The sequence below is a fragment of the Opisthorchis viverrini genome, assembly GCF_000715545.1.
Source record: "Opisthorchis viverrini unplaced genomic scaffold opera_v5_479, whole genome shotgun sequence".
In the NCBI taxonomy this organism is placed as follows: Eukaryota; Metazoa; Platyhelminthes; class Trematoda; order Opisthorchiida; family Opisthorchiidae; genus Opisthorchis; species Opisthorchis viverrini.
In genome coordinates, this window is record NW_008752140.1 from 228,033 (window position 1) to 245,537 (window position 17,505).

Here is a 17,505-nt window from a genome sequence, read left to right on the forward strand (position 1 = left end):
ACGCGTGTGTTGTTTACGGTATTATTACTAGAGGCTTCCTCCAGTGGTGTTTGAAGATAGCATTCTATTCTTTAATTCGATTTTTGAGAACTCTAGTGATCGCGGTATTGAGTTAGACCTGAAGCAGAGAAATGGAGTCATGGGATAAGCCAGACGTTTCCCGACTACCGCAGAGCAGAGGTATTCGACGAGTGAGAAAATATGTTGAGCGATTGTGCGGGCAATGGATAAGTTGGGTTCATACCTGCCTGGGTAAAGATCTCATGTCCAAACCGATCACAAGCCCGTAGAGTGGATCAAGACGACGAGAGATCCTCGCTGAAAGCTCGAGCGCTGGGCACTGAGGTTCCAAGATTATGACTTCACTTTTTGACACGTGCCACCCGGTTGATTGGTTGTCAAGACCAGAGTCTGGAGAGGAGGACCCATAATCATGAGTGGTGCCAAAAATATCGTCGTTGACGTGGATCCCGGGAGGTGGGGTCTTTTGTTACGGAAGGTTTCGGCTACCTCATTAGGTCGAAGGGAAACAAGTAATTGGAAGCGTTTCAGAGTCACTCCGATCGGGTGGATTGCCGGTGATGACCGGCAGAAAACAATTTATCGTGATAATGACAGAACACCTGTCGTTATAAATGGAGGCAGCAGCCTTGTAAAACTAACCGGCGACGACAATTGGCGGAGTTGTGATGCATCACTTCGTGGCCTACCATAGGATGCCGAAAATGGTCATAATCGATCAGAGGCCTTCATTTGAGAGTGAACAGCTCACCGGAAACCCAGTTGAATCTCTCGTTTGTGATGTTTCCAAGCAGCTGAATGTGCTGCACCAGGCCGCCCCATGTTCCAGTTGCTAAGATATTCGAGATATCGCGAAATATGTATATTTGCAGTGCGCTACTCATAAGGTTGCTGAAAATTCTTCTACGGCCCAGTCCGGTTTCGCCCTTCCTGGAGCTCATCAGGTAAGCGCAGTCCCCGAGTTTCCGTCAAACTTAGGTTCTACTTGGAACCAAATTGCACGAAGTTGCGAATATGCACTCACTTGCAATCTCAGGAGTTGCATGCAGACGTTGGGATCCGGACGGATACGGACGGCAACTTATCACCCTAAACGAGTGATCCGATCAAACGCTCACGGAGTTGCAAGTGACCGAAGGAGGCGACTGGTACCAACGTTTCTGCTAGCTTATCGTGCTTCCATATAGTCAACAAAAGCCAAGTCCCTATTCATGGTGATGTACGGTCGACATCCGGCTCTTCTAGTTGATCAGAAAATTCGTTTGCAGTGGGTATCAACCGTTTACATTTTCCTGACAATCGGTGAATATCCAGAGGCATTGGAGAAGATGCGTTCAAGAATAATATTATTATTAATTTATTTTGAAACAAGGTGCATGGAAGGGTTTTAGTTTCCTCGCCCATTGTCTGCAATTGGTGTTTTCTGATAAGCGTCTACGACGCTGAGTGCTCCCCTGCATTCACTGGTACATACGGGCTATTGCAGATTTTTCGAATACATGTTGCTGGATACTTGCAAGTGGAACGTTGAGCCCTTGGACATCAATGAGCAAGATTTTCACCACATTCGAGCTAGCGAAATCATGTTTAATGTATCACCGGTAAGTAGCTTGGCTCTGGGGGCGTGCGTGTTCGCTATGTTCATTCTGGAAGTCACACTACTCACACATTTGCTGAAAGTCCTTCAAAAGATCACCACCGGATTGGTCATTCTTTGTTATTGGTCCCCGAGTTTCTATCTCCCTTGTTCTCTATGTGAACTGAACTTGGACAGATTTTGAGAACTTCGCACATTTGCGCATGAATTCGGTTTTGACAGGAGACTCAGATGAATCCCGTTGAATTATATGTTTGTGAGGGTCCAATTCAATCGAATGTGGTGCACACGCCTTCTTAGTATTCCAGTTATTGCGACATTTGAGGTACGCAATACGCTGTTGTTTAGGCCTCAAACAATACTGGTAAATTTGCTGAACACAATCCATGACAGGTTTCGCCCTTCCTGGGGCCTCGTCAAAACGGAATTCGCGTGCAAATGAGACTAGTTGTCGATTGTGAAATCGGATTAAACAGTTATACAGTGATTCTCTGATTTTCAGTTTGGATTGGTTTCAATAGCATGTCAGAGGAAGGATAATTTCATTGAATTGCGAAACTTACTCCTCAGAATTCGTCATTAGAGGAGGCGGTCAACACGTGCCCATGCAATGTGGCTTTCCGTTATTCAAGGATGAGCGGCAATATGTCCAATATTGGTGAGCGCTAACCACTTTGGTTATGTCAAATAATAGACCGATTGCGGTAAGATAACCTGGAAATGATCACAGCGAACGGGACTTCGGCGAATACTGCCTGGATAATAGGTCGACGACAATTACTCGCATAACGCGCAGGTCCGGTTGCATCAAGTGCTTACTTTCGATCGCAAGTTCGGTTTTACATGTGTGACTGATGGCTGAACGCTGCTCAAAACCCCAGCATGCGATAAGGAAAATGACTGTCAACCGTTACCACAACATTTTCATTTGAATTCCGTTGCACTCACCAGTTGAACGGCAATGCACTGCGCTAGGAACTGACCAGATACCGCCTCGTTACAAGCGAATTCCTTCGACTCTGGAAATTCGTGGCATCTTGCTAGATGCTAAGTTGAGGCACCCAGCATTTAAATGTCGAAATTTACAGGCGGTTTACACACCCATCATCGAGGCTTCCTATAGTGAGTGACTGAACGAACTGGTTGAGCCCCTTCTGATTTAATGGCCTTCCAAAAATCCATAAACCAAATGTGTCGGTGAGACAGATAGTAGACGGACAAGGTTTCCTACCACGAACTGGTGATCCCCTTCTGATTTAATGGCCTTCCAAAAATCCATAAACCAAATGTGTCGGTGAGACAGATAGTAGACGGACAAGGTTTCCTACCGAATGAACTGGCCAGATTCTTGGGCGGTATTTAAAGCCCCTCACCGGGAAATCGAGTGCTTACATTAAACATTCATGTGACTTCGACAACAAGGTAACTGATGTCCCTGTTTAATTAGAACGGAAGAAAATTGCAAATAATTATAGCTTTGAACCATTAACGATGTAGTGTATTAGAGACATAAAAAGAACAAATAAAGGTACCAATTATCATGTAGGTATTGCATTACAAAGCATCATTGTCTCACACGAAAATTCATAGATTGACGCAAGCGTCACGAGCCTACTTCACAGCGTAGGGAGTTTGTATTCTCATAGGTTAGGCACTGGCTTGATGAATGAACGTGACAACTACCAGAGAACTGATTGCCGTTTGGGATCAAGAGGTCCAACCTCTTGACATGGGTCTTTACTTGTGGTATATTATCACCCTCCATTCATGCAAATCTTGTGTAATGAATTTGCGTATCGACGCTGAGGTACTAAATTCCATTTTTGAGCCTATCTTTGGAAAATCCACATAAAGTAATAGGCCATTATTTGAGAGCGGTAAATAAATAAAACAACAATAATGTTACATAGTGGTATTTTAAATACAAAAGAGTGGTTACCTAAACGGAATATAGATGTGTCGAGTCTGAAAAACAAAAGTTGATTGTGAAATTCCAAGCGCATCAAAACATCCCGGTTTGTCTACATATTTACTTAAAAGTTTGTCCTCCTTGATTAGATGCAGCGTAGGTTGATCGGACAAGTGCGAAAACGGGTTTATTTGGTGTTTCGGCTACATTAGGTTTTTCATCACGACTAACGCATCTCATTTTTCTGTCTAAAACTTCAAGGTATGTAGATAGAATCTGGTTTTGTAATTAAGTTCCACATTGTAGCCATGTTGTTTCGTAATTTTGTTCCCGCAGCTTCTCCCATCCACCATTGCAGCTTTTTATATAAAACCGCGAACCAAAACCCACTGCTTCCGTTGTTGTCCACAACGGATGAGAAAAGGCGATCGTTAGGTTCGAACGTTTGAAGTAGGGACTCGGTCAGTTCCACAACGTAAATCCTTTGTGTTTGTCACACGGCAGGGATTTTTGGAAGCCGCCAACGTGTAGCCATGCTTCGATGGGGGACTTTTGTTAAATGTACTACGTAACTATACCTGACATCATCATTGAATCGTCTCATCTAAAGACGTTCAACCGCGGAAACAATGGTTACTGTGTTGGTTGAAATGCACATTAAAGTCTTGCTGTCAGGTTATTTGAGGATCCCTTCTGAGTCATCTACATCAATCACCAAGCTGGCAGATAAATTTTAGTGGGTGTGCAGCCCTCTGGCCCACGTAGCACATGGCTTATTCGGTGTATATTGCACAGCATACCTGCTGAGGATGAGTGAATCTTCCCGAAAATCGTCTGACTCATACTAGTGAACAGGACGTGATTCTCCAACCAGACACACGTGGCGCTCGGCGGGCAACGACAACGGCATTCGAAAATAACCCGCACGCAGCGCCAGCTAATTTTATCTATAACATATGAAACTTCGGACCAAGGAGGCCAATGTTCTGCCTCTGAAAGTAAAACTGACGCCACGCCGTAGCTAAATGTGCAGAAATTTCGGAAGCATTTTTTTGTTGTTCCCGATTAGATTAGCGTGCGTTTCCCCAGGATAGTCTGTACAGACGTTTCGGGCTACTCAAATAGATGGAATGCCACAACATTCATGACGGTTGGAGTTGATTCTACCCGAGATTTACACTTGGCAATCTCAAGACGTACGGCGGATGCAGAATTGCACAGCATAATTACTTATCCACTTTAGAATAAATTGCGTTCTACGGTATCTGATGATAGCGAGCAATTTGCCGTCGCCATATCATTCACGTGCGCTTTTCACACCCGTCCTCACGGTGCATCCATATAAAAATCAGGCCACCCTTTTGGTTCACTGCCAATTCGTAATCCGCTACACATCTGGACACCGGAGGGGTTCCATATCTTAGGCTTTCTAAAACGATTGAGCAGTCATTGCCGGGCGGTAACCAATAATGGAAACGTTCTGGTGGTTGTGCCACAACCACCAAATCAATGCTACGTCCCACTACGCTCCCCAATAGCGCACTGATGACGTCACCTCGATTGGTGATGAAATGTTTGCAATTAAATTGCCAAGCTCAGCGAACAAGCATTGAGCTATACTGTGCAGTCCCCACTTCACACATTCCTCCCTACCAGGCTGGTCAATGTGCGGAGTTCTCCTGGCCCTGCATGTTTGAATTTGGAACATGGGTGTCGACATGTTCCGTAAAACATTTGGTGCACTTGCATTATCAGCTCAACACGCCTACCTTCCAGTTAGGTTTGAGACTCAAAAACCTAAACGTTCTCTTGTTTAAGTGCGGGCGTCTTGGGATTATTCTAGCTCTCACACAACCAAGATATAGACAGTTGATAATACTATCACGCCACATGAGCTGCTTCGTGGTGCCATCAGAGTAACGCCTCACCCGCTGTAATAGCAGGGCGGGTAAACGAAAAAATGCTACTCTTGAGGCCTCCCTTCTAACTACACGTTTTTTCATCCGCCACCCCTACCCATATTTGAATATATTTTTCAGGCCTAATCACCAGGACTGAGAGCTCTGCTTGCCTCGCGTCAAATTCAGTAGCAGCGTCTGTACATCTGAGTCCAGTCACCACCCTAAACACCTCAAAGTTTGTTTTTGTACCTCAAAAGCCTGTCAACCAAGCCGCCTATATTGTTTGCACACCAAAACGCAGGTCAGCAGGTGGCTCTTGACGTATGCCGAATTACAGCTGCATCGAGGCATGTTGTCTGTCAGAAACAAGGATGCAGGACTCAAGCAGTGCGATCAAACTGGCTTCCCTCTCGCTCTCTTCTAGGTGCCGGCGTTTATATTGCATTGAGCAAACGAGGGTAATCTTCCCAGTTTTACCGGATATCCATTAGTAGTCACTTCTGTGCTGTCCGTTTGAAAACAGGTGTGGGAGAATCTGGAGGAATTGGGGCTCATCGCACATTTTCATTTTGTCCGCACACGCCCAATTAACTATATCCCCGAATCATCAAGGACTGTTTCTATGACAATACTGGTGCCCTGCTACAGCAGGCTAAAAGCTCAGATTAGGTTGTCGTTGCTGGTAGCATTATTACCCAGGAAGCTAGACAAATCGCTGATGATGCTCGACTGCCTAATCGTTTTGGATTGAACACGAGGATGACGGACAACGGGGATCACTCACCTCAGATGTGTGCCGTCATAGAGTGTTCCTTCGCAGTACCAATTTTTGGAAGAGTGAAATGTGCTAGACAACTTGATAGTCACAAATTATTCAGTCCTCAATGCGCCATTTATCAGGAGTACGGGTCGATCAACGCTTGCGCTGCTTCTGGAATACCGGCGCGGACTTCGGCAATTCACTTGCAAGCTGATTTCTTTCATCGAACTTTTCAGGTGTACGCAAAACGCCGACAACTTTTTTAGCCATTAAAACGCTATTGGACCGAGATATCATACAAAAATATCACAACCATCTCCTCAAACGCCTGCCGGATGGTGCGATGTTGGATATGATCGTCCACTGAGAAAAGATATCCAAACCCTACTCAGAGGTGGAATGTCCGTTTGCGAGAGAACTCGGCCAACCTCATCCATATATTGGACCTCTGATAGGACCATGTCGTCGCTTAAGAACCGGCGACGGATTTCCTTTTGACTCACTCTAGACTGACAGCATCATCCGACGTCAGGTAGAGCGTACAGACTGAGGAGCTCGATGGACTCGAAAGGCCGAAAGAATGGAAGATGCAATGCAGGCTGGAAACGTTCGGAAGCTGTTCCACTTGATCGTTTGGCTGGTCCTCAAAAGCGAAAAATTTCAAGGTGTAAACAAGGCTCCCTGATATGAAGAAAATCAGAACGTTCAAACTGCTGGGGACAGCTCACTGGGTAAAACTTCACTTGGCCACTTGCTACATCCAATCCAGAATCCTGGCCTCCGACAGACAGGTGAACTGTGAATATGGAGTCGCCTTGAGTTTCACAACTGTCCGAGTGTATTTCCCTGCTCAAGCTTCATCGTGCTCATGGTCTCGGAGATATTTCACCTACTCTTTTCAAGTATGGCGGTGGAAATCCCGGCCAGTGGCTATCTGTCCCCTTGAAGCCTATCTGGTTGAAGAGTCTGCCCCAGATAACTATGGTGAATCGGCAGTAACCAAAGAGTTGTTAATTTGACTTTCGTTGTGACGAGGCTACTGGTATTACAGAAACATCGACTTTTCTCTGTGGCAGACAAACCGTCAACTCATTCGAATAATGGGGGCTATCGACCGGTTAGAGCCTGCGTTGACCATATCTTCACACTCCGTCAAGTGTTGAAGAACGCCGTATGTACGGAGGACCCACAGTCAAGGTATTTCATGACTTTTCGGGTTCGTTCAATACTGTCGATCGGTCAGTGTCTTTAACTACACTTGCTCAACAGGGTATGCCACAGAAATGTGCACCCATGGCACGATCCCTTTATTTTCATACTTCAGGGCTGGTCAGTGTGTAGGGTGAGTTCTCCAAAATCTTCCCTACAAGAAGTGGTATCAGCAAGAGTGTCCACTCTCTCCCCTCTCGTTCGAATTAACGACTGATGAAATAATGAGCCGAACGTTGCAAGGTTTTCAAACCCCCGGTGCCAACATTGTTGTCGACCTGAAATACGCAGGTGACATTGCGCTCATCTTTGAAGACGGTAGCGAAGGATAAGCCCTGTTAAATAAACTGACCCTGATATACCATCCTTTTGCATGCGAGGTGCACCCACAAATTGCAGTTATGCTTTAGGATGTGCGGTCTGCGAACGTACGTCCGATTCATGAAGAATCATCGGAAGTTTCGGAAGATATTACATACCGCGGTACCCGTGTTAGATCTGGCGGAAATGTGTCTGATAAAGTCGGTGCGAGAACCTCAAATGGTTGAATCACGCTTGCTAATTTGCGTCACTTGTGGAGTCAAAATTGTATATCATTACATCTTAAGAGTTACGAGTGCCAGGCTACTGTGAGGGAAGTTTTGTTGTATGGGTGCGAGACATGACCTCTGCAGCAGATGATGTGAGGCGCTTCAGGTGTTTGCTCGCCGATGCTTCAGAAGAGTGGCTGGTTTTGGATGGCTTTAGGGTGTTAGCAACAAGATGATCTGGTACTTCAATCAGGGAAGTCATTCAGCGTCAGTGACTACGCTGGCTCATTCATAAGCTATATGCCAGTACACCATCTACCACGATGGTCCCTAATTAGTGCGTCTGTATCCATTTTTTCATTGCCACATGATTTTCGCCGCAATGTGAGTATTTATCTGGAACACAAGCGAACGACAGATTTGAACGTATTTTCGAAGTCAAGGGATACCAAATCGTACAGATTCGGTGAGCAGGTCGTTGTTAGGACACCACTGATTTTAGAACTTTGGTTCACAAAAGCCCTTACAGAGGAGAAACATGCTTCCCGTTTTTGGGATAATACATCCAAATGGTTTTGTGGTAACTGGTACTCCACCAAGTATGGATTATCCCTCACCCACTGGATGCCTTCTTTTGCCTCCATTCCTCACACTGCCTGTTATTTATATTTACGTGTCATTTGTGTTCTCATTCAGGCGGATGTTTATCGCGCGTATCAACTTGTGCGTAGAAACAATGTTCCAGCGCAGAATATAATCACTTTCGCCTACGACGATATTGCAAACAATCCCAAGTAAATATCGCGTACAATTTTCGCTATCTGCTAACAATTAGAGTGTAGCAACGTGCTTTGTTGTTCAGCTGTACCACGACCCATTGTTCTTCCGTATTTCTCATGTATCTAATTGTTGAATTTGAGTTGCAGGCAATTATGGGTTTTTATATGTCACTACAGATGTTTTGTCAGATTTTCTGTTGGTTGATGCCTCTTCGTGACTGTAGATGCCAATGAACCCTGATGCAAGTAGCACCCTCGTAGCCTAAAGTGAAACAAATTTACATCTAGATGTCGTTTTAGTGCATCAGCCAGCAGATAATTTGGTGCAAATAGTAAGGAGGAAATCTAGTAAGCTAAAAATTTTGTAATGCATCCGGAGTATAGAATAGACCCCCTAAATGCATCATGGTACCTGGCTGGAGATGGTAATTATCGTAAGCCGTTTATTGCCCAATCATTCTTTCGGCTGTAGCATCATTAAGTTGCCTAGCTGCAAAACGGAGGTTGCACGTGGTCTGGATTACGGGAGTTGTTGCTTGCTTTGATAACGATTGTTATGCATTCCATCGGGTTACAAAATATGCTGCGGTTGGTGACAGTGGGTTCCAAGATTTTCAACTTTGCTGCGGGACAATTATAGATTATTCGCTAGTCGTTCCAAATACAGCGAATATCGGTTCCCGGGTTAACGAAATTCTGGAATCAACAAATACGCTAAGCAACTGGTACCATATGGCAAATCTCTGAAACACGCGACCTCGTAACAACGCCAAATGTCTGTAAGAAACCTTCTGGTTTCGGGATTAATTAGGCGACATAATTGTGCAAATTAGATAATGCAGTTTCCGAACTTCAGGCGGTTGGTGGTCGCATATGTTTCACGGAAAGGCCGACAGACCCTAGCTAAAAGTTGTGAGACAATGAATCACTTCTTACTCATCTTAATCTGATGCTATGACAAAAAATGTTGCAACAACAAATTTCGACGCAGCAGCGTTTTCATTGTAACGATGTTGAAGTGAATTTTTTATCGTGAATTATCTGTTTGCTTTGATCTTAACATTTTTAAAAAACACTCATCATGGAAATATTTCTGTGGTGAAAGTTGATTCTTTTCAGGACGGTGGTCATTCAGAAATTTTCGCTAATTTGATGAAACACTGACTGAAATAGTCCCGGGTCATTGTCGTGGTCTCTAGTTGAGAATTTTTGCTAATGAAATAAAGCTTAAATAGCCAGCGGGCCAACCCTTTGTGAGCCAAGGTTCTTCTAACGAGTCGAAATAGTTTATGTTAGAGGCGACCTGATTTCTGGAATTTTGGTTGAAATATATATTTTCTTCCGGCAGTACGCAATAAAAATTACCTCTCGCATCTGCAGTGAATGTTTTTGTGCAAACACGCAAAAGGAATACTTGTGAGGCCTCGCGGTATATAGTGACTATTAACTTATGGCACTGAATCCACAAAAAGTTTTCACCGAGGTTGATGTTAATCAGTGCAAATTCATGGACTGCTCTGGTGTTGCCGGTTAAACATGTTGTCCAGACTTGCCAGTATACGGTGCTTCAGTATGCATATGTCGCTTTGTCGGACATTCGCGAGAAGGAAGCCAGGTAGTAGAGTGAGCATATTTTTGTTTGCTGGTTTGGGGCAAGGTCACGAACCCCAGAATTCATTAATAACCTTCTCTCATTTGGCTGAACGAAGCTTGAGCTTACTTACACGCAGTAGCTCAACCAAATCCGCCATCAACAGTGTGTATGACAGCTCGCCTGTGGACCAATAACATTTTTATGAGATCGATAGATGGGAAGTAGTGACAACTGACCTATTACTGCATGGTTTTCAAAAGAATTCAAGATGCTACATTTATACGACCAAGGCAAAACGAAATAATCCACTTCATAGCGCTCACGATCTCAGACCGGTTCGAAAACCATAAACCGTGTCCTCGAGATCCAGGAAGCCTATCCAAGTATTCTGGCATTCAAACACAGAAAAAATACATTACAGTTTTGCTGCTCGGGTCTTGCGGAATGTCCAAATTCAGCTGTCATCACCGATATTAATCTTATTTCTAATTGTTCAGCAACCTTAGTTTCAACCGTATTCCAGAAATTGCCTGGAGAAGAACAGAAATCTTCAGACCGACTCGTTTATCCAGTGCCCGTCACAAAGCTGCCACCTTGACGTGCCGGCCGAGCTTGAGTGCTGCAATGATTCCGTGGGTTACACTGGTTGTAACCTCGTCCTACAAGGTGCAAACATGCCAGAGGGGAGCAGCCAAACTAAGAGCAGCGAGAACTCATACTACGAGTGTTCGTGCCACGAGGCGGTCTGCGGGAAATTCGTAGTGTCCTCTGTGACAGGAGTGTGAAAGTAGTAAGGTGTTTACCCCAGGTGACCAGCATGCCCTTATTTATGGAAACAGCGATGCTGCATTCCCCGAAGAAGGACGGGTAAGAAAAGATAGGTCCTCTAAACCGCAAACCCTGATCGCGTAACCAATGACCGTGACCCTCGACGCATTATCCCAAACAGTCGAAATTCTTTTGAAACCAAAGGGCCCGATGCTGCTTGAAAGGAACCTGCAGTGCGCAGCCGCATCAGGAATGTAAAAGTAATGCCAGCTTCCTCGCGCCCTTGGTTTAGGTCAAACCCCTGCAGCCAAGCAGGTCAGAATGTGGGGTCTCCGGCTCCTGACAGGGTCCCCAAAGAAACCCCTACATTGTCCCACTACTTCTTGGGTCAGACTTTCGAGACAGATACTAGAGTCAGGGTCTGCGTACTAAACCCTACAGTTTTCCACTTCCTTGTGGATCAGCCTTTTGGGTCAAAGCTCATAGTGGGGTACTTCAAACAAACTCCCTTCCTCGGTCTGAGCAACCGGGAAGCATTAATAGACGCAGCTCCGCGTCCTCCGATGTCCCTCCACCGCACATGCAAACGTCGCTGGGCCGTTTGGTCTTAGGCTCCTCGCTGCTACAAACAGTAAAAAAATAACACCTTTCTAAATCCACGAGGTCCTTCCTATATGGGAGCTTTTAACGTCCGTACTCTATGTCACATTTGCAAACAGGCAATGCTTGCTGAAAGCTTTTCCTCCCATATCATCGATGCGTGATGTGTCCATGAAACACGCATACAATATCCGAGCGTGGTTGTGCATCTCGGAACGCTAGGGATGAAGTCAGCTCTTTCACATGTCTCTCTCGGTGTGTCTGGTGACCCAGAAGCGATGACTCGTGTAATATGTGTGTCGTAGAAGTTCAGCTCTGTCCCAGAGCTCAACGCGCTTTGCTGGGTTGGATCCCGGTCGTCTTGCACGGTCCGGGTAACCGATTCAGTCAAGCTCAGTGCCCCTCGGCATAGTAAGCGTGCCTGTCTGTCGTGTCGGCTTAAGCCACAACGGACCGCAGTTCTGATTCGGAGGATAATTTTCACCGAGAGCCATCCGGGCTCATTTGTCAGGCAAAAAGCACCGACATTGTGAACCTTGCAGGCAATTTGCATGCTCAAGTAGGTCGTGTGAGCTCCTTGGAATCACATTCGGGTGGTCGATTGAGAGCCGATGCTCACCGCACGGACCATGGAGATCGACTCCTGCAGTTGTTTGCTGATCATGACTTTTTCTGGCAATTACGATCTTTCAAGAAGAACGTTTGCTCTCCGTACCCTGGCTGCCGCCAACAGCAAATAAACCGTGAAGCCATTTGTACCGCGTGGCCACCGATCACCTTTTGAGAGCCACAATTCAAGACTCAAGTTTCAAGTTCCAAAGTTTTTCTGAGCATTTATCGCATACTGGTTTGATAGCGCAACCACGTTTTCACCAGGATAAACGGTAGAAATGGTCGCAAGGATACTGGCCATAGATAAATTCTAGGAATGATGGCATGCTCGTGCAGCCCGGAGAATTATTTTCTTCGTTACAACAGGTACGTAGTCAGTATATTTTTAGGTGTAAATGCTTTGTCGGTGGACGGGGCACGATGGAGGGAGATGACCACAAATATCAGTTTGCTGTGGTGGTACCACCACCTTGTTGATCAACAAGCTGCCTAGAATCCTGCCACTACTTGTTGTCTGCGACTAGAAGATGTTTAACATGACAGGCGGGAAAGTGTAGACTATTTTACCAGTCAGGCACAACCACCAACTCACCGCTACGTACAACTACGCGCCGATGATATCAACACGATTGTTTATGAAACGTTTGCAACCAAATTGTCCAGCTTGGCAAACTAGCCAGTGACCATGTTACCAGCCAGTCTTGCAACAGTTAAAATGAAAAAAATCTCGCAAGCTAACTTGATACGATGGCAAATACATTGCAATGGCTGTGGCTACCGTTAGAATATTCTGGGATCATACTGGCCTTTCGATCCTGTTAGTGAAGTCAGAAAAGTCATTGGCTCAATTCCACTGGATGTTTGTAAGATCCACACAACCGATGAATCCCCGTGAGGCTAAAAGTTTCATACTTCTCCTCTACAGCTGGGCAAGGAATGATTTCACTTAGAGAGCAGAATATCAACTGGTTATAACCGGTTGTCCTCAAAGGTGCTGACTGATATCCGAGAAACAGAATTCAAGAAAGCTACTTGAAAAATTGAGATGATAAATGTTATGCAAGTCAGTTTTCACATGCTTTGAATGTAACTTGGGTGGTGGCCACTTCTTTGATATAGAGAGTGCAGGGATCGATGGTACACGGAACAGTGCTCACTGACATCAAAAGATGCGTTCAGTTTCGATGCTCCCTATCTGGGGGTCGTTTGATTTTGGCAGCATTAGTTCTCCATAAAACCTATGAATCACGACAGTTTGCCAGAGGTTAACTGCAAACCATTTGGAGTCAGGAATAGTATCCCATTAGTAGATCCTGTAGCATTCCAGGTGTGCCACTGAACCGGTGATAATTTGTTCGTATCCCGGTTTGGAAAGTACAAGGCCCAAAGATTTGTTCTTTTAGATTGTTAACCGCATCTGAACAAAATCGGCCAGAGCTTAAAAATAAGATATAGGCAAAACCGTGCGTACCAAAATGCTCGCTGCGGCTGAATATGCGCAGTAGATGTTGCAATAAGTGGTCGAGCACAAGAGTTTCAAAATCAATAGAAACAATTTAATGGTTGCTCCACGGGGTTCCACTGACGGGGCGTTTGTGTCTGCTAACGCCCCAAGTGACTGCACCTCTCGGATAGCCAAGGGCAGTTTCTCTAATAATCTAGGTTTTTGCAACGTGGTAAACGCTTGCTGTAGTTGCTGGTACCATGATCCCCAGTACAAGTTGAAAAGAGCTGTGCTGTGCCCCGGTTTCATGGATTTCTCATATTGGCTAGGAGAACCACGGATCACGTGAAGGGCGTTGTGCAGAAATGCACCTAGTATTGGTTGCTCTTTGCAGCAGCAATTCACGAAATAACGGGAAAGTCATTCAACGACGTGGTATTTACTCGGGAAATTGCCCGATTCTTAATAACTACATCGATATCATTTGTCGCAGCCGATGGCCTAGATTTACCTGTCGCTCTTTACGGAATGCCTGTGTGCGGATTCCGACCACATACATGCACGCTGTGGCTTTCACCGTGCCCATTGATTCGACGCGGGAAATGCACACTTGATTCAGCCACTGAAAAGCTAGTGGACCCTGGAATGAAACAAAAATTTTAATACTGGCTTCTCAAATGCCTGTCACTTCGTTTGATCTTGGATATAAGCAGTTCCTGGGAGAGCATCCTAAGTGCAACAAAACTACAGCTACGCATGGCACATCATTTTGTGTTTGATAGTCTCACATCCAGGAGAGAACGAAGAGGCGAAAAATTCTTGAAACGGGCTGTTCCACTTGTTTAATCACACTGCTCCGCCAAAGGTGCTTTCCGCAGACGTTATCCGGAATCAAATCACTACATTGAAATCGAGCAAAGCAAAATGTTCGAAAGACTTGGCAGAGTATCTGGAACAAAACTTAAGGAGGTCACTTGTGAATATGTAACTGAAATCTCCCTGGAAACCGACCGAGTCTAAGTATCAAACCCACGGTCGTCATGCTGTAAGGGGCGACGAACTATCACCTCTAATTTTGAGGGAAAGGTCCTCAGCCAGTACGAGCGCAGTATGGTTATTCCTAACAAGGAGAAATAGACCCTTCCAAACAACAAAAATAAATGGATAACACTGTCGACTTTCTAGACGAAAATTTTCGGCGGATGTGGCAACTACATACGTGTTAAGATGAATCTCACTGTATCAGTATTTCTAGAGTCACTGATTTCTTGACTTCATAAAGTGGGATGGAATCCTTGACTGGTGAGTAACGAGTTAAATGAAAGTACTCTAACACTGAATCAACAGTTGGCCAACCCAGCTGTTTTCCCGCACATATGCCCAACGTTTCGACCTTCCACTTTGCGAACCATCGGAGATCCTCGTTACATGCTTTCCACCCTTTCCTCCTCCAAACTCTTCTGAAAACTGGTAGAGAGAATCAAGTCGACAAGCATGTTGATGATTCCGGCGTTATTGCATCCCGCTCCAGGTACTGTCTACTCTGTTGCTCTTCACAATCACTTAGTTTCACATGGCGGTGTCTTTAATTGCGAGTAAAATCAGCGAGAATCAGCGACCGGACCTGCAGCAAAGTGACGGTCAACTGAAGGTCCCAGTGTCTGGGTCATATAGCCTGTAGTGCACCACTGGTATGCGTTTTGACTTTGAGGAATATTGTTTATACTTGCTCCCGTTCGACCCAAATGTATGACATTTGCCTGGCTGGAATGCCTTGCAGGTAACGGTTTTACAAGCTTGTGTTTGGAAAGCCGATAAATGAGGGTGAGATTCCTGTAGTGCTTCGTGAATACCAACAGCGCCCACTGCGTGGTCCAAGTTCACGCTACAATTCCAGTAGGAGCAACAGCCGGTGATCCACTGTCGCTACACATAACTGACGGAAATGTGGTATATTTGAATGCGCGCCGGTCCATTTTCAACGGGCTTCCACTGTTCCGGAAACTAGCGTCGCAAAATAAGTTAGGAATCTGAAGTAGACGCTTTTGATTATCCGTGCACCTCGTATCCAACCCAAGACGACCAGCGTGTTAGGCCTCGCAATGCTTGGTCCAACTGCCTCAGCCTAGTATCACTACCATAAATGAACATGTCGAAGCTTTTAGGTCCTCGAAAGAGGAAACGAGAGCGTCGCAAAGTCCGTTCTTGACAGTTTCAGTGTTACATTTTATTGGAATGCAAGCGAACGGACATCTATTGGACCTTGCCCAAAGAACCATGCACAGGCGAACGTCAACGGATATCCACGAAGGAGAGACCCTCCCGCTGTGTTAGTCAGTACCATGTCTATTCTAGAATGTGCAGGTCTCTGGATCACCAGAGTTGTGCAGCTCTCGCTCCGGTGGCAGCTCTGAAGACAGAATCTAGTTGATATGCGGGACTTGCGTCAAAGTTGTATTTATACTAAATTACTAATACGGTTTATTCCAAACTAGTGAATGGCACTACGCAAGGCTCCAAGAGAATTAAAGCGTGACTGGTGGGGTTGGTACGTACTGCGATTTGCGCGGAAAAGGGAGGTTTCATAAAGAGTGGGCATTATCCGATGTACACTTAGTCTCGCCCAAACCGGCATACCAAGCTGACTCAAGTTCCGCTCGTTAGGAATTCAAAAGGAAGATGGCAAATACAAAACGGCGGAGGGCGAAACAAGAGGCGGTCTGCTTGGCACGTGATAAAAATCCAAGTACCGAAGAATCAAGGACCGGAACAGCGGATATGGTTAGATTGCAGATTTGACGCAATCTAGTCGGCAAACATGAACTAAAATCTAAAACAACCTCTGAGACTTCGCGGCGGTGAGCTGCTGAGCTCATGATCATGGGAAAGAAAAGCGTGATTACGATGATAGAATATCGCGAGAAGCAATACCGATAAATTTTGGTGTGAATCTCGGAATCGGGGTATACGATGAAACTGGGGAAACCTACTTGTGTTGCTGTTAAAATTGGAATCTGGTGAAGAAATTCCCTTGGAAAAGAAGTTCGTGCTAACGCAAATGACGGAACAGAAACTGCATAAGAATCAGAGTCACCGGTTTAGTTAAATCAAAACAAAAGTCCCAGGAGATTCGAATCAACACCACCCGGAGGCGACTGTTGCTAGGTGTAAAGTCTGTTCGTTGACACAGTTAAGGGGACGAATGAGCAAGATGAAACGATCAAAAGAAGTACGTGAGAATTTGCCATCAATCTGGGTATAGCGTGGTCGTCACATGGTTGCCCTGACATGCTTTGATGTGGATGAACCATAAATGTACACCGGTCACCAAAGAATTTGTATGTTCTTTAGTCAACGCGTGGTGCATGGCGAAGATTTCAGGCGCTGGCCTTGTATACTGAAGTTGGACGGAATCGCACCGGAAGCAACAAAGAAAACAGCAGTGAATTTTTATGGACTTCCTGAATGAGTTGCCAGACATGAAAATACCGACGACGTGAAGTGCTTCAATGCTACTGGTGAAGCGTTGGGCATATGGACTCAGTGTGTGCAACGTAACACGGCGCCCCCCATGTGTGTCGCACACGCCCACCACGCGAGACTTTCATTTCACGTGCAACCCACCAGATTTGCAACATAGAAAACTGCCAAGCAGTTGTAAATGCGGCTTGTGCATTAATTGATTAGTCCAGCTACGATATAGCTATTCTAGTATGGGAAAAGCCAGGCCACTAACACAATGTAGTCAACTGAAACAGGAAAATAACCATGCATAAATTCA

At 45.3% G+C, this 17,505-nt stretch overlaps 1 protein-coding gene across 1 annotated transcript in view; it reads left to right on the forward strand.

The window, feature by feature from the left end:
- Window positions 1-11,890, forward strand: part of T265_15407 (hypothetical protein) — a gene marked incomplete at both ends in the record, with an annotated part of 40,095 nt that extends 28,205 nt beyond the window's left edge. The window contains 2 exons of the mRNA XM_009177954.1: window positions 8,624-8,721; window positions 11,788-11,890. Coding sequence (XP_009176218.1) covers window positions 8,624-8,721; window positions 11,788-11,890 — 201 coding nt within the window. The remainder of the gene's footprint in view (window positions 1-8,623; window positions 8,722-11,787) is intronic.
- Window positions 11,891-17,505: the final 5,615 nt, after the last annotated feature.